At 38.5% G+C, this 24383-nt stretch overlaps 1 protein-coding gene across 8 annotated transcripts in view; it reads left to right on the forward strand.

Annotated features, from left to right (window-relative positions):
- Positions 1–208: 208 nt before the first annotated feature.
- Positions 209–24383, forward strand: part of eya1 (EYA transcriptional coactivator and phosphatase 1) — a 38997-nt gene continuing 14822 nt past the window's right edge. The window contains exons 1-13 of one of the 8 annotated variants that reach the window (XM_086151252.1): positions 209–520; positions 5755–5819; positions 7361–7488; positions 8112–8177; positions 9491–9568; positions 11461–11527; positions 11900–12045; positions 12797–12934; positions 17136–17218; positions 17809–17995; positions 18294–18436; positions 19056–19139; positions 22766–22855. In XM_086151252.1, the coding sequence (XP_086007378.1) occupies positions 7365–7488; positions 8112–8177; positions 9491–9568; positions 11461–11527; positions 11900–12045; positions 12797–12934; positions 17136–17218; positions 17809–17995; positions 18294–18436; positions 19056–19139; positions 22766–22855 (1206 nt within the window). In that variant the 5' untranslated portion in view covers positions 209–520; positions 5755–5819; positions 7361–7364. Of the gene's footprint in view, positions 521–5754; positions 5820–7340; positions 7489–8111; positions 8178–9490; positions 9569–11460; positions 11528–11899; positions 12046–12796; positions 12935–17135; positions 17219–17808; positions 17996–18293; positions 18437–19055; positions 19140–22765; positions 22856–24383 lie in introns of those variants that run through there. The other 7 variants (XM_086151254.1, XM_086151253.1, XM_086151257.1 and 4 more) reach the window with 7 other exon arrangements.

A 24383-nucleotide genomic window follows, 5' to 3' on the forward strand; every position in this document is an offset into this window, starting at 1 on the left:
CGATTGCTTAATGCTGTAAGTGAATGACTTATAGGGAGCTGGTGTGAAGCACAAATCCCCTCTGCCTCTCCTAGACCCAGAGTCTTCCTATGAGAGAGCACCGAGCAACTTTTCTGCTTTTTGAAACAGCAGTAGCCTCCCTCTCCCTCCCTCATTCACTGCCTTGCCCTCTCTCCCTCCCTCCCTCCTTCTCTCACTCTCTCTCTTTTTTTCCCCTCTTCCTCAGACACACACTAGTCACTGCCTGAAGCAGTAATCGGACAACTCTCTTTCTCACCAGGACCGGGTCTCTTGAGATACAGCGCGAAGCTCCATGGGTTCCAACACTTAAAATGAAAAAGAAAAAAGAACTCTGGTAGTTTTCATTTACAGTGCGAGAGATTTTACAAAAACCTGAAGAACTGTTTTTAAAACTTTGCTGTCCATTTTGCTGGACTGCACTATTTCCCTGTAGAAGATTTTTAAAAAAAAAATACAATATAAGAAGGGATAACCACAGAAGGATTCAACCATAATTCTAGTGAGTATGATTTTGATTTATGTGTGATGTTATAATGTTTTTCTGTCTCCGTGTGTGTGTGTGTGTGTGTGTGTGTGTGTGTGTGTGTGTGTGTGTGTGTGTGTGTGTGTGTGTGTGTGTGTGTGTATAATTTTCTTCTCTATTTCAGAAATTTACATCAGCATATAATTAAGGAAAAAAAACAAAATTAAAGCCAACATATCAAAAAGGATCCAGGTATTATTTCTTGGAATTGAAGGCATATATATAAGATCAAATTATTAGAACCATTTGGGGCTATTAATGAAATAAGAAAACTGCAATGGTAGCCTCAAGGTAAATGTTTAACTCTCATAGGACATCTAAAGTTAATTGCTATGGTGCAGTAAATGGCTTACAAAAAATAATAAGCATGACTATTTTGTTTTATTTGAAGTAAAATTAAAAAACCCTCATATTTAAAATTGTCACTTTAAATATGTAGCAATATCGCATTTAAAACATTTTTCAAATAAATTATAATATGGGCAATTTATCTTTGACAACGGTTCTAAATAAAAAATCTATTTTTTCATAATCTTTACAATGAAGTTAGAAATTAAATAAGCTTACTAAAATATCCTTTTCGAAAAATTTTACTGATAGAACTACTAATTGCCATCTTAAAAACAGGTAATTACACTATGTAGTCAGAGATGAAAAGGTTGTTTTTATCATTGCACTGTCAGAGAAAAAAGTGCTGTCCGGAAATATATGCAAGTGTTGTAATGATAAATGGGAATTTTGCCTTGCCCTTTATACATTTTTGACCAGGCAATGAAGACGTGCGGGTGCCTGCAGGAGTCAATTTCGTATGGCAGAACAAACAAAACCAACAGACTTAAAGCAGTTGACATTTCATGCCATCTGCTGAGGCCAGGAATGCTATGAGGAGACCTGAGAGGCTCCCTGAGTCTGACCAGGGTAACAGGCTGGCCTCTCGGCCATGCTGATTCTCCGTACGCCAGTATTTCACGTGTAGTATAGATGAGTCACTCCCTGTAATCACTAGCTTCTCTAATTGAGGGATGTTCTGGTTTAATGTTCTGTGTATAATCACGGACTTGCAGACTAACATTGTAGGGAATTGTTGTGTGTATATGCGTGTGTTTGTGTGTGTGTGTGTGTGTGAAGCCGTGTGTGTTTGTGTGTGAAGCCGTGTGTGTGTGTGGCTTTGACGAGCATTTCATTTATTGAAATTGTCCTTTCCTTTAATTCCTTTGACTTTCAAGCATCTGTCCTCTTTCGATGTTTAGAGAGGAGTGTTTGTAGAATAAAGCCAGTAAATAAAGAGGTTATGGTTTGCGAGGCAGTCTGTTAACTGAGTGGTCTGTGCTTTGTGGAGACAAACATTACAGTGCGTGTGACCGTCTGCTGCAAGCATTCACTCACACAATAACCTTATTTATCCAATTAAGAGATAATGAGCAGAGTGATTTGGGGCTGTTTACACTGGTTATTTGTTTTATGAGGGGAGAGATCACGGTCTCTGCCTGGCTGCACGGCTCCATGCATGTATAGCAATAGTCCATGCAGGAGTGGTCAGTAGTGGTGGTGGCGGCATTGTTTGCCCAAAGGCTGATACCTTCTGTATGGATGTGTCAGGCCAGCTGAGCTGTTGTCCTCCTCTCTCAAAGTGGAGATTGAAAATGATGAAAGACGCAACGGTCTAATTGATCCAGCCTCAATCCATTACGTGTGAGGATGAGGGCAGAGAGAGCGAGCATGAAAGAGAGAAATCGGGGACCTGCTATTTAGTACTCTAATATGTGGGCCAGAGCTGTTTACAAAACACTTAGTGTGTTAACACATCACTGTTTGTGTCTGAATTATTTGGCAGAGGAAATGAGGTTCATAATTGAATTGATTGCGAATACAGCTCTTCAACCCCTCATACTCAAATGTTTATTAAAGGCGAGCTAGATCTGAGCCGAAATTGCATGGTAAAAAGCCCATTGAACTTTTCTTTAAATCTTCAAACCGTTATGCTTTCAGAAATGAATTAAGCTTTTCAAAATCCTTTCTGCAATATTATATATTCAAGCATTTTTAGATTTCCTTCTGTCCAGTCTCACAGCAGGTCGTCGTTTTAATATGTAATAAAAAATTCCTACGACAAATTTGAGAGGATTAGGATAATAAGTCACAGGGATTAATGTAATAAAATCATTATTATTTGACACTGAACTCACTTTTAACCTTGTACTCTAATGCCTCCCGTGTTCTGCGGTGATCATGATGATAGGCACAATGTTATAAAATATGCATCTTCAATTTAATAATAAGTTTTGCTGGTTGAATAGCAGAATATTCAGTTAATACAGCTATTGCGGGAACTACAGGATTGCCATGTCAGACTGACGCAAATTAGGGAGAAATTTTGCATCAGCAAACACCACATCTGCTGATAATTGTGTATGTAATTTCAAACTAGTGCATATCTTTAGGACCGGGTTTGTAGTCTTGCATGCTTCATTAAATAATTCAACTTAACTAACTAAAACAGAATTTTGTGAGGAAGTGAAAAGTGATTTTTAATTCTGACCTATTCTATTTAGGGTTTTTCATTTAAAACACACAAATGTTTTAATTTTTCTAATATATTACTATCTGAAATACTAAAATGGATGCACACTAAGCTTTTCAAATTAGCATATACTGGCATCCTTTTTTGGCTATGTAAAGAGACACAAGTGAAGTGTAGCATTTTGTAAACTGTGCCTAATTCCACTCACATCTGTGTCCAATTGTTGTCTGCATCTACATTCTTTGCGAGTGGATTTATTTTTCCTGGGCCACCATGTGGATTCAGCTGACCAGCTTAAGTGAGGATTAGTTGTTTTAAAGTTAGATTTTGATTAAAGCATTGTTTTTCAAAAGTTGTAACTCACAACACATGCTTTGCAGAGTCTGTCAAATTCACACAAGGGGTAACAACTTGTCAAGACACAATATGAGAAATTTCCAATTAAATTGATATTAATTTTTTATGCAGCTTCTTTTCTTATATTTACAACAGTAACTGTGGATGTTCCCCTTTCAAACAAATAGTGTAATGTATTTAAGTGTTGATATAAGACATTTAATGCAAAACACAGCCCCTGCGCTGTACGCATTAGGATAAGTAGAAATGAAAAGTAATTATGTGCAACAGGTCAAGCCACATCCCTGGCTGATTTATTCCCAAAGGTTGGCTGTGGCTATGTTTACCTTTGGAAATGTACCTCATGAAATAAGTGAGGCGAAACAAAGGGCCCGCAAACAACAGTGAAGCGTGTTGTGGCACTTCATCTTTTTCTTTTTCCTGATGACACATTCAGCATCTCTTCTCGCCCAGCTTTGTTCTTGTTAGCTTCAAAGACCTGGCAGTCCAGGTTGAAACGAGAAGCACATCAAAGATGCAGAATGCTGCCCTGAAAAAAAAAAAAAAAAACCTAAATATTTAGCTGCGTAGAAGAAAGGCTTGTATTTGCTCTTAAATCCCCTTTTCTTCACCCCCCTTCCTCCTCACCTTCTAACTCCCTTCACCTGGCTGGTTTCACCTGCTTGCAGTGGCCAGGCCATCAGCATAGTAATGGTTTAATCCGCCTACGCTGCTGAACAGAGAAACCAGTCACCACAGACACACATACTCTACCGCATCACTCTACCACAACACTCCCTCTCCATAATTTCCCATAACTCTGTGATCACTGTTAATGTTCTGTGGCAAATTTGTTTCTCTTTTTGTCTTAATGGCTTTCACCTCTCCATGCCCTCTTTCCTATTGCTGTTTATTTTTTTTGTCATATCATATATTAATTTATTAAAGTCTCTGTAAATTGTCCATAATGTTTGAATTCAGGATAAAATGTTTGCAAGTGTCTGAGCCAAAAGAAAAGCAAAGCAATTTTTAAAGGCAGAATGGTATTTCATAAAGACTTTGCCTTGGTGAGTAGAGCAAAGCTTTAGGAGAGCTAAGAAAAAAAATTGGACCACACAGCTTAGGCTATCTTGGCTCAGTTACTTAAAATAAAATTTAAAAAAAGATCAAGTTTTTTTTTTTTTTTTTTTGTATTTTTTTTGCCTAAAGGTGTGACATAGGTCATTTTACATTTTCTTGACCAGTAAAATACCTTTGACTATTTTTGGACTTTGTATTCCAATGATTGGCTGGATTCAGTTCTAATAGCGTTATAGCCATTCAAGTATGTGGCAATGCCTGATATTTGGACAGAGATGGGCAGACCAAGTGCGGACAGCAAAATGTAACTGTCAGCTAAGGAGAGTAATAGAGGCATTCGTAGAGTCATAGGAAACATATGTGGCTCCATATGCTCTCTGTGTTCTTGTTTCCAGTCTCTTTCGTTGTCTCAGATGCTCCACTGATCTGGGGCCCTCTAAAGTGCCCCGTTTGTGTTGTGTGGAGTTGGTATGTGCATTTGCAGTACTGATATGGAGTTCTCCGATATTTCCTTTGTGTGTATCTACATTTTTTTGTCAAAGACAAAATAATTTGTACACTATCTTGCAATTAAGTATATTGTTCAATTTCTCCCCATATGTCCGCTGTGAAGAGGCTTTGAAATCTGTGAAACTGTATATCTGTGCTGTATATCTGTGCTGGTCCCAGGCTGGGGAGGGCCTGCGGGACGCAACCCTGACAGTCATTAGGACATTTCAGTAGCCTTGGAGGGGGACTGCTGATAAATTTCAGATAGTGTCAATTGCACATGAGAGATCTGCTGAAGATGCTAGGGGTGTCATGCTTGACTTGTTGCTCTTCAACAAGTCCCATCTTCCTCCCAGTGGCAGGCTTATTTCAGGCAGGAAAGCAGGCACCCTTAGTTACCCCTCAGACCTTGTGATCCCCAGCCCCTCTGCCTACCTTCACCCCCACACCCCCTTCCTGCTTACCTTGGCTAAGCCGCTTTGCATGTTGATTGGGGGAGGGCTAATCCAGTTTGCAGCTGTCGTAGACCAATGATGAATCACCTTTCCGTCATTTGGCAGTGCTCTTCTTGCTCAGGGAGGAGGGAGGACCTGTAGGAGGAAACAACAGCATAGGACTGCGGCTCACAGAGACAATGTGTGCCTCTGTTCGCCTGCTAGTTCTTGCTTCCCATTCTGCTCCAGAATAACAATAATGTTTTCTCAGACAAGGCTTTTTGTGTCAGGGATGGATCTGGATTGCGACATCAGGCTGCAATAACAAGGAGCGACATTGTTTCTCCCAGGCAGGTGGAGGCAGTGTTACGAAAGGGAGTGAGGTTGGGGAGGACTCAAAGCCATCTAGGTCCAGGTAAGAAAGCAAGGGAGTCAGTAGCATCATGCATCTCTCAGCAGGGTGCCATAACTGCCCTGAGATAACTGTGTTAAACAACTGGAAACTCCTTTCATGCTGCTGCCTTGTCTGTTTGGGAATAATCAGATTTTTTTTCTTGCAAAAGGAAATGTGAGAAAGTTGGGGAGCAGGAGAGAAAAAAAGATTATATTGTGAAGTGTAATATGTTAAAATACTTCGTTATTTTAGCCTTCTTTGTATCTATATGTAAATGTTGTTTATGCTGGGTGCGTGTGATATTTTTAGGTAAGGAGTAAATCAGTATACCTTTGGGAAAAGGATAATACTGCTGACATTATTTTGGGCCTTTGCAAATGTTAACGGTATTTTAATTTTATTATGTTAATAGTTTGTAATATTCTACGTAAAATTTGTTATTTTAATAATTTACATTTTTGCAGTTTTTAAGCTATCATAACATCCCTTTTTTTATGATCAGCAAAAAAATTGATCTCTGTCATAATACTCTCTTGGTGGCATCTGATAGTTGTCAACATTGTTACGGTATTTTATAAGAGATGTGGATATGAAACCAAAATACTAAAAACCTTTAACATAATATGATATTGTAGTATAAAACATATTTAAGCACATAACCCGTGTCAGAATTAAATATGGCCTGAATTTTGTTCCTACACTTTCCTAATCACTCTGCCCTGTATCCCCACTATTGTCCATATTAACTCAAAATCCTTTGAACACACAAATTGGTTGTTCGAATACTGTTTTCAGTGGCCTAGTCTTTTGTATAAACACAGAAACAATTGAGAAGCTTGCCAGTGCAAACATATGCCTCATGATCTTCTCATCTACCCATCACTGAGGCATGGGCTCTTCAAGCAGAATGCAGTATTTTTAACAGACATAGAAACTATTTCCTCAAACAAGAAAACATCTGTTCAGTCTTTGATACCTCACCACACAATACACACCTAAGGCTTTTTTGCTTCAAGCAAGATCACAAAAAATTATCGGTAATCATGTTCTTGTAAAGCATGGACTTCCGTTGACATTGTTTTGTAACAGGAGAATTCATAGTCTGTCTTGTCAAAATGTTTACAGTTCATTTTGTAGTTTGTTTAATTCAGCACTGTTTTTTTCTTTGTGAACAAGAATGGCAGTTATACTTTTTCCTTTTCTTCTCACAAGTTGATTTAATTTTAGTTAACTGCAAATTGCTGCTCTTTGGATCATATATATATATATACATATTCTGGAAATTTAGTTTTACATTCTGTGTATGTTCAAATTTTAGTTTCTCCATAACTCTGCATTTTAGGTACTGTACTTCAATAAAAAAAGTGATATGAATAATTTTTTGTTACGCGTGTGTGTGTGTGTGTGTGTGTGTGTGTGTGTGTGTGTGTGTGTGTGTGTGTGTGTGTGTGTGTGTGTGTATCTGTGCGTGGGTGCATGTATATGTCTGCGTGCATGTGTGTATTTGTGTGCGTCTGTCTGTGCGTGCCCAATGGCGCATGCATGCGTGTGTATCTCATCAGGTCTATGGAAATGCAGGATCTAGCAAGTCCTCACAGCCGAGTTAGTGGAAGCAGTGAATCTCCTAATGGTCCCAACCTTGACAACTCCCACATAAATAACAATTCCATGACACCCAATGGCACTGAAGGTATGTGTGCAGTGTTTGAGAAAGAGATGGACTGTTTAACAGTATTAATTCTTAGGCAGATTATCATCTCCAGCTGAAATTTCCGAATGGAATTATATTAATGTTCATTATAGTCTTGTAGATCTATGACCGTAAGCAGTAAATTAAGTTGTTATTACTGTCATGCTAAATTATATACTTTATATGCATCATCTTCAACAATGGAATATTTCACCATTTAGCTGCAGCTTTGAGCACGTCACATTGTTGCTGGCCGAAAAGATTAGGCTGTTACACTTCAGTGCTACCAGTAGTTGTTTTCCACTGTATAATAGCTGTTTTTTTAAGTAACTATGTAATTATTCAAAGCCTAAAGCATGGAAATGTTTGAGTTTTGCATGAGGTTCCTACACTTCATCATTATTTACTCAGGTGATTCACCTTTGTGTAAATCTGAGCCTTTGTTTATTCAAGTAGTCATGTGCATGTCACAAACAAACACGTTATTAAAAACATTCCCCCAGTTCACGGTGTCATTGGTTTAAGATGCAGATTTGTTTTCTTTTTTGTGTATTTGTGTGCAATTACGACATGGGACACGGAACAATCTGTCATATGTCCTTTGCCGTTTTTCTTTTCCATAGGTGATAACATCACAATGCTTACCACTGCAGACTGGTTGTTAGGTTCTAACTCACAGTCCACTGCAGGTTTGTCTATGCTTGGTGACATAATGAAAGGACAATACTTGGTGTTCTGTTCAACTTGACTGAAATAGAAAATAGGGAGAGTTAGAAGGGAAGCATTCTTTGGAGTCTAGCCCTTGATCCCAGTACCTCAGTAAGGAAAACATTTTTTTAATAAATTCTCACATTTTATATATTTTTTCTGCTGTATATCATACTGTATCTTCAACTATTGGACCTTTCATTTAGAAACTCTGTGGCATCTAGTTGTGGTTTTCTGTTTTCAGCATGTTTTAATACTGAATGGATTGAAGTTCATCCTTATCTATTTGAGTAGGTTCCTGTGAATTTTATTTTGCTTTGTTTTTGATATATCTAACTGTTTCCTGAATATGGTGTATTTTATGTGCCCCGTGAAATGAGTTTGTGCTAGTTGATGCATGCATCCTACTAGTAATTTTTTTCATTGATGTGTTGTTGAATAGAATTGCTCCTTGTCAGCATATGATTCTGCAGAGAACAAGCATACTGAAAGCATGTAAAACATGACAGCAAATGGCTTCTTCAGCAATGAGGGATTCTACTGAGCATGACTTCCTTGCCCACATTGTCAATTTGTTTTGCAAAAGAAGGAAAAAAGAAGAAAAATCTTCCTGCCTGCAGTGAAATGGATTGATTTTTCAAAGATCTCTGAGCTGTCAGATAGCTGTGAAATTGTCTCTGCAAATCTATCTCTGAACTGAATAATGGAGCTAAGGTCAAACAGCATTCGCTCCACTCTTATAAAAGGGTTTATACACGATGCATTTCCTTGATATTTCACTTGTAAAATGTCCCCAGGGAACTTTTAATATACTGCACATTAGATGCTTTTCAGTCATTGCTTTGTTAAAATTTCAGATGTAATTTTGATTTTAGGAAAGGAGAAGTGTAATTATTATTCCAGCTTTGTGATGGAAAAAATTGTTATTATCATTGTTACTTCTACTTGTATCATTATTATTATTATTATTATAGTTGATTATAGTAATAATAATAATAATAATATTATTATAATATTAATAATGAAATATATAATGTGATACAATACTTTTCTTTGACATGATACAATAAAGCAAATTTTAATATATTCATCACAATGCAGTTCATTACCAAGAATATTACAGTATTAAAACTACTGGAAAGTTGTTTGACCATGTTCGTATTTTAAGCATTTGCTAGATTCTAGGAACATCCTCTGGAGAATGTTAAATGTTAATATTTAGCCAATGGACATGAATAATATTCAGACACTAACTTGTTGTATTTTATGACCAAATGTGTATTTTTCTTCACAGTAAAAACTGAGCCAATGAGCAGCAGTGAAATCGTCACATCAGTACCAGAAAGCTCTTTAGATAGCTTCTCAGGATCAGGTGAGGCCATAGGAGTATTTAGTATGTGCACACTCATGAGTCTGGTTGTTGCTCACACACACAAACACACACACACACACACACACACACACACACACATTGCCACAAACCAATTACTGAGAGATGAGCCCAGAGATGAGCAGTACATTCACTGGGCCTCAGGAAGTGTGCCTACAGCTCCAATATCAACACTGTGTGTGTGCATGTATGTCTGTGCGTGTGTGTGTTTATAAGGACAGACTGCACCTTACCTTTGTCAGCATATATATATGCTGTGCTTGCTTGTATGTGTGTGCTCTCTACCGGTTCCCATGAAAGTTAGGATCCATTTATGACATATGATGCACTAAGCCTGTCTGTCCAGTGGAATGACAAGGCCTCCCAGTGGTCCTTATTTTCCACAGGCTGTTCCCTTATCACCCTGTTAAAAAACGTAGTTTTCACAGCCTCCCTCCAGTACAGCAATCTCATGCACACACACACACACACACACACACACACACACACACACACACACACACACACACACACACACACACACACACACACACACACACACACACACACCACACATAACTATAGAGTCCAAGGCATTACAGTATTGTGAGGATTGTTGGAATTTTTGAAAAAGATGTACAGTATTTTTGATTTACCTTAAAATCAAATTCCAATAAACATTAGGTTGGTGATATGTATGTGTATCTTGAACTGTTTAATTAAATTCTTGATACTCTAATGCTCGAAGAACACAGATTTCTCCTTTGAGTTTTGTCTCTGACAATATTAATGACATTTGGTAATCTTATACCCTACATCCTTCATGGGGGAAACCCAAAGCTTTGTTCAGAGGAGCAGGTCTGTCCAGTGGCAGTTACTGCTGATGTGGGAAAAGTGTTCAATATTAATAACGCGTGTGAGGGGTTACAGCATACAGTTTCATGCAGTAAATGCACCCCCACAGCCAAATCCCTTATTTTACATGCCAAAACCAATCACACAGATGTTCCAAAATGTTACTGCCTCTCTGCATTTGATGGTAGTAAGGCATGTGTACATGCCACCTGAAATAGTTTTGACATTTTTAACAGTAGTACTTTTAAATGTTAATGTTGAATTTACAATGTCACTGTTTTAAGTTTAATAGATACTGTATGTTCATTGGCAAATGTAAATGTATAATGTATAGGAAGGTTTTTAATATTTTTACCTAAGATGGTTTTATTAACCACCAGTTAAATATTTTGTTTATTGTTTATTTATCTTGGATATTTTAAATTAAATGATCGATTAATCACAACATATTTATTGGTAATTAAAAGACAAAATTCAATATGGATATTTACAACTTACCATTTTCTATTTTCTTATTTGAAATAACATGAGGGCCTGGGAAAGCTCACTATGTTTCTATTGCAGATTTAAACCAAGTCAACCTCTGTTATTTATTTGTGTGTTCACTACCTCAAATTAACATAATTGAAGTACAGGTTCCCATGCTTGAAGAATCAGTTAGGCATTTGCATGTGCTACCTGTAATCAGTGATGTCACTTCAAATGTGGTTGTAACTTTAAAGAATTAGCGCAACAGAAGCCACAGACCAAGACTGATCAGACCATCCTATGAGTCTTTACACCAGTAGTCATCATAGCAGCCGAGAAGTATTATATTCAATATGTGAGTCAGCAGAAAAACCCGATGATTTTACCTGATTATTTTACTTCATCACTGCTCTCCAGTTTTCAACCTTAAATAAGGTTACTGAAATAAATACAGTAATGCAATGTAATTACTGTTTCCTTGGAATCCAGAAGTTCTGTTGGCAAAAGATAATATTTACCTTACTTCCTAGTGTTTAAATGTGCTTGCCTCTTTTCTTTTTAACTCTCCTCAGCTATTGGAACCAGTGGCTTCAGCCCAAGACAAACTCACCAGTTCTCTCCACAGATTTACCCTTCCAAGTAAGGCTTCTTTTAGTTTTCTTAAAAAAATAAGCAGCAACCAGCTTCATTTGGATCTTTAATTAGATCCTCCTGTCAGATCGAGGAGTTTCAACTGGCTTTGTTTGCCTGGATGTCTGCAGCCTGTGTACTTTGAAATCTGTTGTAATTATTATCTTGCAAAAATTTCCCTTGCCATTTATTGTTCTATGGCTATGTATATGAGCAGCACGATGCTATCTTTTTAACAGCTTGGGTCATTGTTTAAAATTGAGGAACACAATCATAAAGAACTTATCAGTCAAGTCAGAGTTATGGTTTTCAGACATAGACATTTTCCTTTCTCCGTAGGTCCCTTCCTAACTTTTGTCTTGTGTTCTGTTTCTAAAACAGCAGAACATATCCGCATATTCTTCCTACCCCTTCATCCCAAAATATGGCTGCGTATGGGCAGACACAGTACACCACAGGAATGCAGCAGGCAGCAGCTTACGCTAGCTATCCCCAGCCTGGCCAGCCCTATGGCATCCCAGCCTATGGTAAGAGCACTGTAACACAAATTTTAACCTCCTGTTGTTTTCAGAAAGTGTGTGTTAATATTGTTGTGATCTTGGCATTACCTGACTATGGATGTAATGGACAAAAAATCAGTGAAATTAAATCATAAAACAAAGCAATTGTCTCTCCCAAAGGTTGAGGCCACACTCCTGAGCATTTTCCCACATTTTCCCCTGCTAAGCATGAGCAGCAGAAATGCTGAGTTGTTGTTTTGTGCCTGCATACTTCCTTACATTGCTAAAAAATGGATCTGCTAATCAAGCTGTAAAGATGAATCTGAAAGGAGTCACATTAATGTAAATACCAAACCTGTCATCAAGAACACTGCTCATCAAGGTTTTATTTGTCTAGCCCATTAGACTTTGTTGTTTAAGGACTACGGTAATATACTTTTATATTTATGAAGAAGTTCTGCATCTAATAGTTGCATAGAAGCCAATTCAGTCCGAGCATTTGCCACTTCAATTTCTCTCACAATACTCACAATACCAAATAAAGATGATGAAGATAAGAAATCTTCATGCTCAGTCTGCCAGGTTTTTTCCATTTCACACCCAAGCAGATAATCCCTGCAGATTATTATTGTCAGCGATAGTCCATTGTGATTAGTGTGTCATGCTGAGTAACAAAGGCTGTGAATGTGTGTTCCTCTGCTGTGTTCAATGTAATTTAGATCTGTGTGTTGACTGTTGTCTGTGCATCAAACCGATCTGGTGTCACTAACTGATTTAGGTCCATTGTGGGCAGGCATAAAGACAGAAGGGGGTCTGACCCAGTCCCAGTCCCCAGGACAAACCAGTTTCCTAAGCTATAGTTCTGGCTTCACCACACCTCAGACTGGACAGGCTCCATACAGCTACCAGATGCAGGGTAAGACAAAATTAGTGCTCACATTCTCAAGTCTGGGAATTTTGAATGTTTTACAATTGCAGAATTGCATGCCATAAATCCATCTAACCCCAACAAATTGCCTGAACTTGCAAGTGGTTCAACCTTACATTTCTCAAATTTTCAAATTGTAATTTCTTAGCTGAAATGACTTTCTGCCCGATTCAACAATGACCCGAAATAATGAATAATTGATTTTAGTATTGCCACATTTTCTTTTTTGGTTCCAATATGACAGCCTCACCTATCTTTTCGTGTGTGTTTCTCTATTCTGAACCTGTATTAAGAAGTCTTTTAAGCCCTCTTTATAGTATGTCTTAATTATACTAATGACGTCATCCTCATTTATCAGCCAAAAATCATTATTTTGTGAATTTTTCACATCCGAGCCCAATCTGGAAGCGCTTTATTTAAAACCAAACTAAAACTAAAACCGACTTGTTCATGTTATGAGCCGCTGGCTCACCATAAAAGATGAATCCCAATGATTGTTGCATGGAGCCACACCTCTATTCCTTAAAAATGTAGCACAGATAGAAAAAAGCAGGCACATAGGAGTCACCAGCCATGCTGCTCCCAATATTCCAGTTGTATTTCTTTTTTTTTTCACCCTGTGATCAAATTAGTCTTTCTTTTAGAGTTGGGACCTTAGATATTTGTGCAAGATGAGTTGTTGCATCCTCGACTCTCCCTCATTTTCTTGTTCTGAGCAGTAATACCAACAATTCATATATAGTTCAGGCCGGCTTCCATTTAGTACTCGGTCTTTGGAATTATAAAAGTTCTGTGTTCCACCTGCATCAGGCAAGGACACTTTGCTAACCACTGGCATAAGCTATGTGTTCCCTACTGCAGTATCTAATGTGTGGCAGGAACATCTCCACATGTTGCTGAAAAGCCTCCAGAATATCTCACAATAAATAACACTAGCTCCACAGCAGATGTGGCACAGGCAAGCCTCTTTTCCATGGTTCTTAACAAAATATGTTCAACTGGGAAGGAGGAGAGACAGTGAAAGGGAGAAAAAGAACATGAGATGGAGGACGTGATGCAGAATGCACAAGCTGCTTTCCTGCATTTAGTGGTTTAACTGATGATGACAGTATTATATGCTCATTCATCTTCTATTATTCCCTTAAGGTGTTTTTTCTATGCTTATGTCTCTCCCCCTCAGATCCTCCTGATATCTCTGCCTATTTGTTGCCTATCATGACATTAGTGTATTAGGAATTGTCAATGTTGTTAAAACATAGACTGACCACTATTTTGGCCCCTAATATGAGCGTGGCTTTGGCTCTCTGCCATATAATCATCAGTACTCTTTCCTATTGATCTGCCTGGGTGATATGCCTCAGGCCTGGGTGTCCAAACCAAAGACTTATTCCACATCTGATACTCCCACTCTCTGTCAGTGTCCTTGCCACCAGCTTGTGGCCAGCTGTCAAGGCGACAGACGATTAGATTAATGTTTTTGCTCCTTACTTTCATGTCCAATGCCATGGAGCTTCGCTTGGGTGCAAAAACCATTGCACCAAACTCTAAAGGCTACAAAGACATTTTTGTGCACCACAGTCCCTATTCCTAATGTCTGTAATGCAAGTTATGGATTGGCAAATATCTATAATAAAATAACTGAAATAAAAAGATGGCAAAGAGATTGTATCAAGAAGATTATGCTGAGATTGGCCAGATGCTAATTAGGTGAATAATTGGATTCCAGGATTCTGTCTCAGTGGCAGAACAAGTCACAAGCTGAAGCCTCAGTTGTGTATTTAAAAGGAGAGCCCATCTGGACTTGATAGGCTATTCCCAAGTGGGGCATACAAACTTCTGCTACAAATATTGTGCACTGATGATAGACATAGCCCATGGCAAGGAGACTGATCAAGCAAAGCAAATGGACTTCCAATTGTGTAGCCAGAAGGCAGGAGGGAAGGAGGGGAGTAGAAGGAGGGATGATGTCTGGTCTTGAGTGAGTGAACTAACTGGAGCAGGACAAGGGGAGGGAGAGAAAACATGCCCCCGGGGAACCACAACTCCCCCAACTATAACCAGCACCACCACTCTCAATAGCATGGGTCCATTCCCACAGGGCTAGCAAGGTCCCCTCAGCTTTTATGTAGCTCCTTGTCCCCTACAGAGAAACGCTTAAACCTGCCAGTGCTAACTTTAATGACTGTTTGAACTGTGCCTTTAGCTAATTTGTTGTCCTTTGCAGCCATTCTGTTCCTTGCCTTTTCTTCATTGTTTATTAGGCTTTCACAAAGATTTTCAACTTATTGCAGAGACAAAAAAAAGCCTTGAATTGTCAAACATGACAACAAATTTAAAGACCAGTTCAGATATAAAGAAAAACAATTGAGAACAGGAGAAAAAAACAGGGTAGAGTCTTCTGTATGTAATTGTTGGAAGCACTGAGAAGAAATCACACAAATGAATAGTAGGTTTGGGTAAGCGTGAAAATTTGGGAGGTATACCACAGCGTTGGGCACATAGCTAACTGACAAGGCCAAATAGTGAACAACGTTATGTCTATGCTTTTTTTTTTCTCCCCAATTCACAACACATCATGCCAGATCAATTCTATGATCTTTCCCCCTCTTCTGAAAGCTGCTTCACATTTGTCACGGTCTGGGAGGGCCCTCCTGATGGAACCAGTGACCAGAGGATAAAAGGAACACCTCCTGTTCGTCTCTGAGCACAAAAGAGTAATTACGCCCCCATTTAGGAACAGTTAATTTACCTCCCCCTTTGTTTTCACTGAACCCAAAACATATAGTTGGGCCAAAAGAGGAAACCTAAATAAGATTTAGCAATTACTTTAATATTTTAAGTGCAGAAATTTAAGTAAATTTATCACTCTTGTTTTTCAAGCAGTGAGTTGTTATTTGTATGCTTGTTGTCTGTATAGTTACATTGACATTGTCATTGTTACATGGACAAACACATGTTAAATGTTAATGTTAACTGATAGTTATTTCATTTATTTTCTAAAATAGAAATTAAGAGTTATTGTTGTAATACACTAAGTTTCCTCATCATGCTGAAAATTATATACTTAAAACAAAATATAGACACCACACAGAGTAAAACATTACAACCATTAACTTCAATTTGATGTTCAGAGAAGGCCTCTTATATTTCTTCATTTGTTTACTTTGTAAATGTAGTTGCACTGTTCATGCCAGATTGGAAAACAATGCATTATCTGATAGTTTACTTCCATTCACCAAGGCAAGACGTTTGACAACTTTGTGTCAAGTGCCAAGTTACCTCAACCAAAAATCCCACATTTACTTTTAGATAACGTAATATGTTTTTAATGAGGGAAACAATTAATTACATCTATTGAACCCAAATTTGTGAATTAGCAGTGCATGACAAATAATTCATGTATAATGTAAATGGAAAAAGCTGTGCCAAATGCCTATTTCTTTCCATTTAAAATGGGAACATATAAAAGAATTGTTTTAATGTATTTATAAATAATATTAGAATATTATATTGGAATAGTTTTAGTTTTAATTCAAATCACATTAAACCATTTTAACTTACCTCTCCAACCTTCATTTTAACTGTTCCTCTAATACAACTGTTTCCCTTCTTTACAGCTATTACTCCTCCTGTACGCTTATTTAACTCGAAGACAGCAGCCCAGCTCCACTCAATAACTTATGTCATGTATATTATTAAGTCATTAGATGCTATCAGTCCTTTTAGAATGACTTAATTACCCAGGAGGAACATTCTTTGAGCGAGGGGAAAAAAAGAACCATACATATTCATTGAATGTGGTTGTCAGCAGCAACCGCCTTCCCTATATATCTCTCACTGAACTGCCCCTGTACACACCCTCGAGCTGCATCCCATAGACAACCCCCTTCACTCTGTGCTACCCTTCAGTAGCTTAGAGACAACAGTGTTTTGTGTTCTATACATAGTGCTCAATAGGAAGGCTTTCGAAGCAGGTCCACCTTTTCTCTGCCCTGCTCCCCACCCTGACCTCCATCATTCATCATTCCTGATTCAATCATTGATAAGGAAGAAAGAGGAGAAAGATAAGGTCACTGTTGGTGCTCACCCTCAGGCCCCCTTCTCTTGACCAAATCATGTGTGTTTGTGTATTTGTTTCTTTCTTTTTTTAGATGATTTGTATAAATCATAATATTTAAATATTTTTCAGGTGGTACGTTCACAACAACATCAGGATTGTATGCAGGAAACAACTCACTGACAAACTCAACTGGCTTCAATAGCACACAACAGGTAGTAGCACTCTCCCATTTGATTTTGTTTCTGTAATCTGCTGTTCTTATGCAGTGATCGGTTTAGGTCCTTTTGAATTACTTTTCCCAGCCTGGAAATCTTTAAGGAACATGTATACGCGATATGTTACATTTCATCCGTGACATATTCAAGCATAAATCACTCAGGCTGTCAAATGCTTTGTACGCAGGATTATCTACTGCACCTCCTCCAACATGTGGATTATGCCACAGAGGAAAGGGGAAAGCAAAAAAAAACAAAAAAAAAAAAAACTAGAGAGATCGTTGTCCAGATGTAGGACAGAGCAGACATATGTTTGCATTTATGTTTTGGAATCCGCACTGTAAAGTAGCAACACTGGTGAAGGTTACATCTCACATTACTTGAGCAAATCTGTGACCGCACTTTTTTTTTTTCTAGTTTTTGACCTTTTATCTGTAGTTGCCCTGAAATTTGATAAGAAAAGACTGTCCCTGTTAAACTACGCCACTACGCTACACACCTTTCTTAACCTCTTCTTCAATTTAGTTTTACTTTATCTAAATTTGACCTACAGTTTTCTCATTTCCCAATTCTGCCTATCTTCACAGGAGTACCCTGGATATCCATCCTTTGGTCAGGGTCAATATGCTCAGTATTACAACAGCTCACCATACACTTCACCGTACATGACAAGTAATAATACCAGCCCAAGCACACCTTCAACCACAACCACTTACACCCTCCAGGAGCCACCTGCTGGTATCACCAGCCAGGCCCTCACGGATAACCCTTCAGGTAGGTGTCAAATCAAACCAGCATGGGGTCTCTGTGTAGTGAAGTGTTTCAGGCCAGTTCCCTTCATACTGTGTTGTCGCAGGAGAGATACATCTTTTTGCTTTTAATTCGTGCCTTTTCATTCAATTGTTATGTGTTCCATCGTATGCCCTGATATGTATAATGCGTTCCCAAGTCGCTGCCTGTTTTTTATTAGGATAAATGCACTCCAAAATCTTGATTCTAAAAGCATACAATAGCTCATATTTTCAATCTTTTTTTTTTTTTTTTTATTCTCTTCATATTTCCTTCCTTTCAGGAGACTACAGTACCATCCACAGTCCATCAACTCCCATTAAAGATTCAGATTCAGATCGATTGCGCCGGGCCTCAGATGGAAAGTCACGTGGACGGGGAAGAAGGAACAACAACCCATCACCGCCGCCTGACTCTGACCTTGAGGTAGGGTATGCCCACTACCTTGGCGACAGACAGCCTCACCCTGTCTGAAGCACATGGACACTAATCCATTTACCTTAGTGCTGCTTTAGCCTTAACTTATGATGGACATTAAGTCTAGATTTAATTACTTAACTTCAAATTAAGCATTGATGCATAGAGTGTTGAACATAATGTTCTGATGTATACTATCCTGAAACAATGTTGCTACGACAAGCTGCTACAGTGGTTACAATAGCATTCAAAGTATTGAAACAGGGACCGTAACTATATGTCAAAATATACTTGATGATTCAGAGAGCTCTTTATTAATATGATATGATATTTATGCAAGGTTGATAGCACCCATTATAGCAATGACATCATAGCATGTTAACATATCTAGTTAATTAGTTTGTCACTATTGATTACTTTAATGTAAAGGGCAAGGAGTGGAAAGTGTGGTGGAGTGATGGGAGGAGTGTTGCGGTGACCAACTCAAGCAAATGGATCATGGTCCCTGTGGTGCACAAATACACGCTCATGGCCTATTGACCAGGAGGATCACCTTGCAGCCCTACAGAGTGCACCATTGATTTTGCCTCTTTTCTCTCTGTCCACCCCCCAACGCCCGTCTCTCCAGCGAGTATTCATCTGGGATCTGGATGAAACAATCATCGTTTTCCATTCCTTGCTTACGGGTTCATATGCCAATAGATATGGACGGGTGAGTGACATCAGGCTGTGGTTGCAGCTATGTAATTTTTCAGCAAAACAAATAAATATTATAAGGCAAAAAATGGATCTGAGAGGAAGAAATGGCCAGGCTTGGTGTATAGATTTCACTGTGTTAATTCCATTGTGAGGGGATATAGCAGAATGTAAAGTCCAGATAATTGTTTCTTTTTTTAATAGGTCCAGTGAGGCTTGGCAAGTATTGAACTGCTCCTTGCAGCTGTTGGAAGTCTGCATGGCTGCTAGGGGCACGGCTGTAGAGGCTCATGACAGTTGCACACTGAATGTCGATTGACACATCTTAAGTGTTCCTTTCTCCCTAGAAATACCACATTGTTGGTTTAATTAAGTGCTTCGCAATCCATCCTTTTCAGGCAAGAATCTCCCAGGAGACCCTGGTTTGAGACTGAGTTCACCAACTATAATTCTGCCAAACTCAAACTAGAGCAGAGAGCTTCTCCTAAACCTGCCATGATTAGGGTTCAACTTAAAATTATACACATATGTGTGTACATATCTTAAAAAACAAGTATTATTGGTATAATACTAACAGATCATTTTTCTTGTGTGCTCATAATATGAAAAGTTTACTTTTCTAGACTTTGCTATTTGTTGTTTCACTTAAATTAGTGGTCTAAATTTAAACTTTCAAAATAAACAATTTGGGAAATAAGACAGAATATTATTCTCATGACTTTACTGAGGTCATATTTTTCAAGTTTCTTTTTGTATTCATTAGTTAATAAGCTTTTCCCATTCAGATATAGTACTCTTGAAAAGCTACTGTCAGAGGACAACATAGATTTATCTCTTATTACACTTTATTTTCTAAATGATGCACTATCCGACAACTTTTTGGTTCACTTGATTTACTGCTCAAAAAAATAAAGGGAACACTTAAACAACACAATGTAACTCCAAGTCAATCAAACTTCTGTGAAATCAAACTGTCCACTTAGGAAGCAACACTGCTTCATTTTGACTTGTTTTAAGGACGTTACATCAAAGTAGGATCAGCCTGTAGTGTGTTTTTCCACTTTAATTTTGATTGTGACTCCAGATCCAGAGCTCAATGGGTTAATACATTTGCTTTAAACTGATAATTTTTGTGTGATTTGGTTGTCAACACATTCAACTATGCAAAGAACAAAGGATTTAATAAGAATATTTCATTTATTCAGATCTAGGATGTGTTATTTTAGTGTTCCCTTTATTTTTTTGAGAAGTGTATATCAAGGTGTTTAGCAACTCGGGCCCAAGTGCTGTGCCTTTATTCTGCTATGAGTCAGTGTTCAAAGGGGGTAGTGTTTTGTTTTGAGGGTGATAGAGGGCTCCCCCACGACCTTCCACTGTTTATTTACATTATCTCAGCCCTGCATTCAGGTTACAGAGTGAGCTAAGGCTTATGCCAAAGAGCTGTGGCTCGATGATGAGGGACTCCAACCACACACACACACTTGAATACACAGGGTCTCCAGTTTATGCCTCTGGAGCAGGAAACACCCCCGACTCCATAAGGAGCCATTTCATCCAATCTCATATAGGATGTGACAGCAGCCAGAGTCCCTCTCACTCTTTTTTACTATTTTTCAGCTTTTTTTTCTCTCTGTCTATTTCTGTCTAGTCTGGACAAAATGTAGTTTTCCTCATACTGTTTTTCTCATACTTTTCTCATACTTAAATGCTGAGACTCACCAATAGAACTTAAACCATAATAGGGAGACTTACAGCAACCACAGAGTATGCTGCCTCAAAGCCTATCAGAAATGATGATCTGTAAACTATCTCCAAAAAGAAAGCGATGCAGACTAACCTCCCCCACAACCACCCATACATTAAAACCGCCATCGATTCTCGTCCATTTCTCTACTGGCATGTCACTCAAGTCATCCTTAAGCAATAGCCGAAACAAAAAATTATGAAATGGTTTTCTCTCAAGTTGCTCTAAGCCTAGTGTAAATAGATATGTATCTCAGAAAGTGCTCATCCACTCATTTCCTTCATTCTCAGTGACCTCCCACCCACTCTCGATGGCTTTCTTTTTTTCCCCTCCCTCTCATACGTATATAAACACACTGCTGTTCTTATCAGCTCATTTAATTGGCATCAAGGCATCTCACCCCCATAAAGCTGATGGCTAAAGCCAGCTGTGCTGCTATTGGGCTGGCGAGGGCTAGAGCTTAAAGTAGGTGGAGATGGGGAGGGCAGCGTTATTGGTAGGGCCACAGAGGGAGGGAGAGACTTGGCGCCCCTGTGGATGGCACTGACATCTTGGGACAGGTGGTGCTGGAGCAATGACAGGAGCAGAATTCTGGCCCTTTGGCCTGCTTGTATTCTTAACTCCCTCACTGACTGATTGTTTAGATTTAATTGGAGAGGATCCTCTTGCACTGTGGAAGACTGACCTCTTGCAACAAACTAACATATTGTTAAATGACTAAGTTGTGCCAGAGCTTGGAAAGACAGTTAGCATCCTGTTGATGTGGGAAGTTAATTAATTGTTAATTGTTATGGATTGATAGTGAAAGATTATTTTAAACTGGGAGGTAAAGATCAAGGAAAAGATTCTAGAAGTAGGGATTGAGCTCTACTTGTGTGGTTATTCATCATTTTTTGCAAAGTTATTTGTTTGTTTGTTTGTTTTAAACTTAAGCATCGTGGGGCGTGAAAGGTAATCAGAAAAAAGCCCAGGTGTCTTTTCAGCTGCTTTATCTCTGTAATCCCTCCTTTTAGTCCAGCCTGGCCCTTGTCAGTCCAACAATCTTACCCAGCTCTTGAAAAATCACCCTATTACAGCCTGCTATTGTCTTTATTTATGTGTTGTTTGCTATAAATTGCTGACTAGAGATTAACAGGCTACAACTTGGAGGAAAAAAAGATAGAAGCTTTGAGAACTTTCTTTTCCCATTTGATTCTAACAGGGGGTTGCGTTAAAAAAATTAACCCAACTATAGTCATAAAGTAGAAACTACTTGTGCAATTTGTGCAGATAATACAATACAAGTAATGTTTTATTTTTAAGTATTTTAAGATTTTTCATGTTTTTTAATATCAATAATTAAAATTGAGAATATCTATAAATACCCTATTAAAATCGCACAAGAATGTTTGCCTGTACATTATCTCATTTAAAGGAAAACTAGCAGTGTGGTATAGCCATGCTTACATAGGAAATTGTTAATTGTGGTAAATTTTTCATACTTTTAATAAACAAATAAGGTGGAGACTTTAGGAAACCTTGGTGTTCTTTAGGTGTTTTATCTCCTTGACAGCGATCAGATGATGTATCAGCATAGCTATGTGGAGAATGAACTTTTTACAATGAGTCAGTGGCCGAGCTCTTCTACATGGACCACCTCTGCAGAGAAGAGTCATGCCTCTGGTGTATTCATATAAGAGTTTGGCTTTTCCGATCACTATTCTAGTCCTTTTAGGAGGACCATAAACATGGGCTGAAACCCTTCATGTAATCTAATGTTTTATTTATGCGAATGACCTGCTTGGAAATTTTAGGGGTGACTTATAGTATTTATTGCATTAAATCTCCTTCAAAAATGAAAAAAGAACTTGCAACATTTTTGCAATAATAAAGTCTTACATTTTGTCTAATTTTTTTAGGACCCACCAACATCTGTATCATTAGGACTGAGGATGGAAGAAATGATCTTCAACTTGGCTGACACACATTTATTCTTTAATGACTTAGAGGTAGGTATATTTGTGTTTTGCTTTCTTCTTTCCTCTCCACCCCATTGTTGAAGTCTTCTCAGGCATCTTTGCATGTCTCATAATGATTTAGAGTTTGAAGAACTACACACTGTAATTTCGTACAGGAGAACAAAGATAGATTGTGTGACTTCCAATACAGAAGCAGCCATTTGTCAGTAAACAGGGACATAGTGGTGAAGCATTACCTTAGAGCCTAAGGGAGAGCAGGAATTTAGCATGTGCTGTCAGTCGCTACCATTCCTTAGTCACAAGTCTTCCCCTTACCCCCACCACCTTCCCACTCCAATTCCAACTAATGCAATTTGTCAGGCTTTAGTGTTTCTGTAGCTACTCTGTCTGTCTGGTTGTCCTGCTGTGTGTTTGGAGTCGCTGTCCACCTACACAGACTAGAAATATTCAGCCATCTTCCTCCCTACATATGTTTTCTGCTCAATTTGTTTAAAGATTTATCCATAGTTAGGATAGAATCTACAACAGGGACATGGGAAATAGAGGTAATGGGTACGGAGTCGTGTGTGTGTGTGTGTGTGTGTGTGTGTGTGTGTGTGTGTGTGTGTGTGTGTGTGTGTGTGTGTGTGTGTGTGTGTGTGTGTGTGTGTGTGTGTGTGCGTGCGCGCGCGCGTTTGCGTGCATGCGTGTGTATTTTTTTTCTTGCTCGCGAAGTAAAGATGGACAGGAGTATCAGTGCTGCCTATGTTGATATAAAGTACATGCTTGTTGTTTATGCATACATACATACAAAGACATGAAGAAGCACCCACTACCTGCTATTTTGACCCAGATGTCTGGTCATGCTTTTTGCTATTGCACAATCAATTAATCTCCATCATTTTCGGTGTTCGCTCTTTCCCCCTCATTTTGGCTGGTTTGCTGAGTTTTTCGGTCTTCTTTTTTTCCGTCTACGTTTCCTGCTTAATCTGATCTCACTGACCCAGAGCTTTCCCTCAGTGTCCTGCTTGATACTGACCTCACAGGAGAGGAAATGTTTTGTTTGATACTTAAGTGTGAAGAGATCTGTGGCCAGTCTGCCAAGACTTATTACTCACCACCATGTTCGGCTGTGTTACATGAAGCGAACCCAAGACTGAGGGAAATCGTGAGAGAGACAGAAAAAGAAAATGTTCATACTCTCACAGACAGATGAGTGACTGAGATCCCATATGTACTCATCCTGATCAAAGTTAATTGGATGCAATTGGCTGCTTGAATATTTCCTTATGTCCCAACCATGTAGAATCCATTGTAGCTGTGCTTTATTTTAATAGATGTGCCCCAATCATCTGAAAAAATGTCAGCTCGCGACAGCTCTTGAATGTGGTTTTTCTCAACATCTGTCCTGTGTTTTGATTTCTTTTCATGTATCGAAACCGTTTGCAGATGAATTGGCAGCTTACACTTCTTAAAACATTATTTAAAACTACAGTGCATATATATTTCTGCTTTATTTCAGTCACAAAATGAGTAGTTTATGACACTTTCCACACTTAGATTTTTCCAGCTTAGGCTA

Source organism: Fistularia commersonii, chromosome 8 (assembly GCF_037954325.1).
Source record: "Fistularia commersonii isolate RoL2024-O1a breed Wild chromosome 8, RoL_Fcom_v1.0, whole genome shotgun sequence".
NCBI lineage: Eukaryota > Metazoa > Chordata > Actinopteri > Syngnathiformes > Fistulariidae > Fistularia > Fistularia commersonii.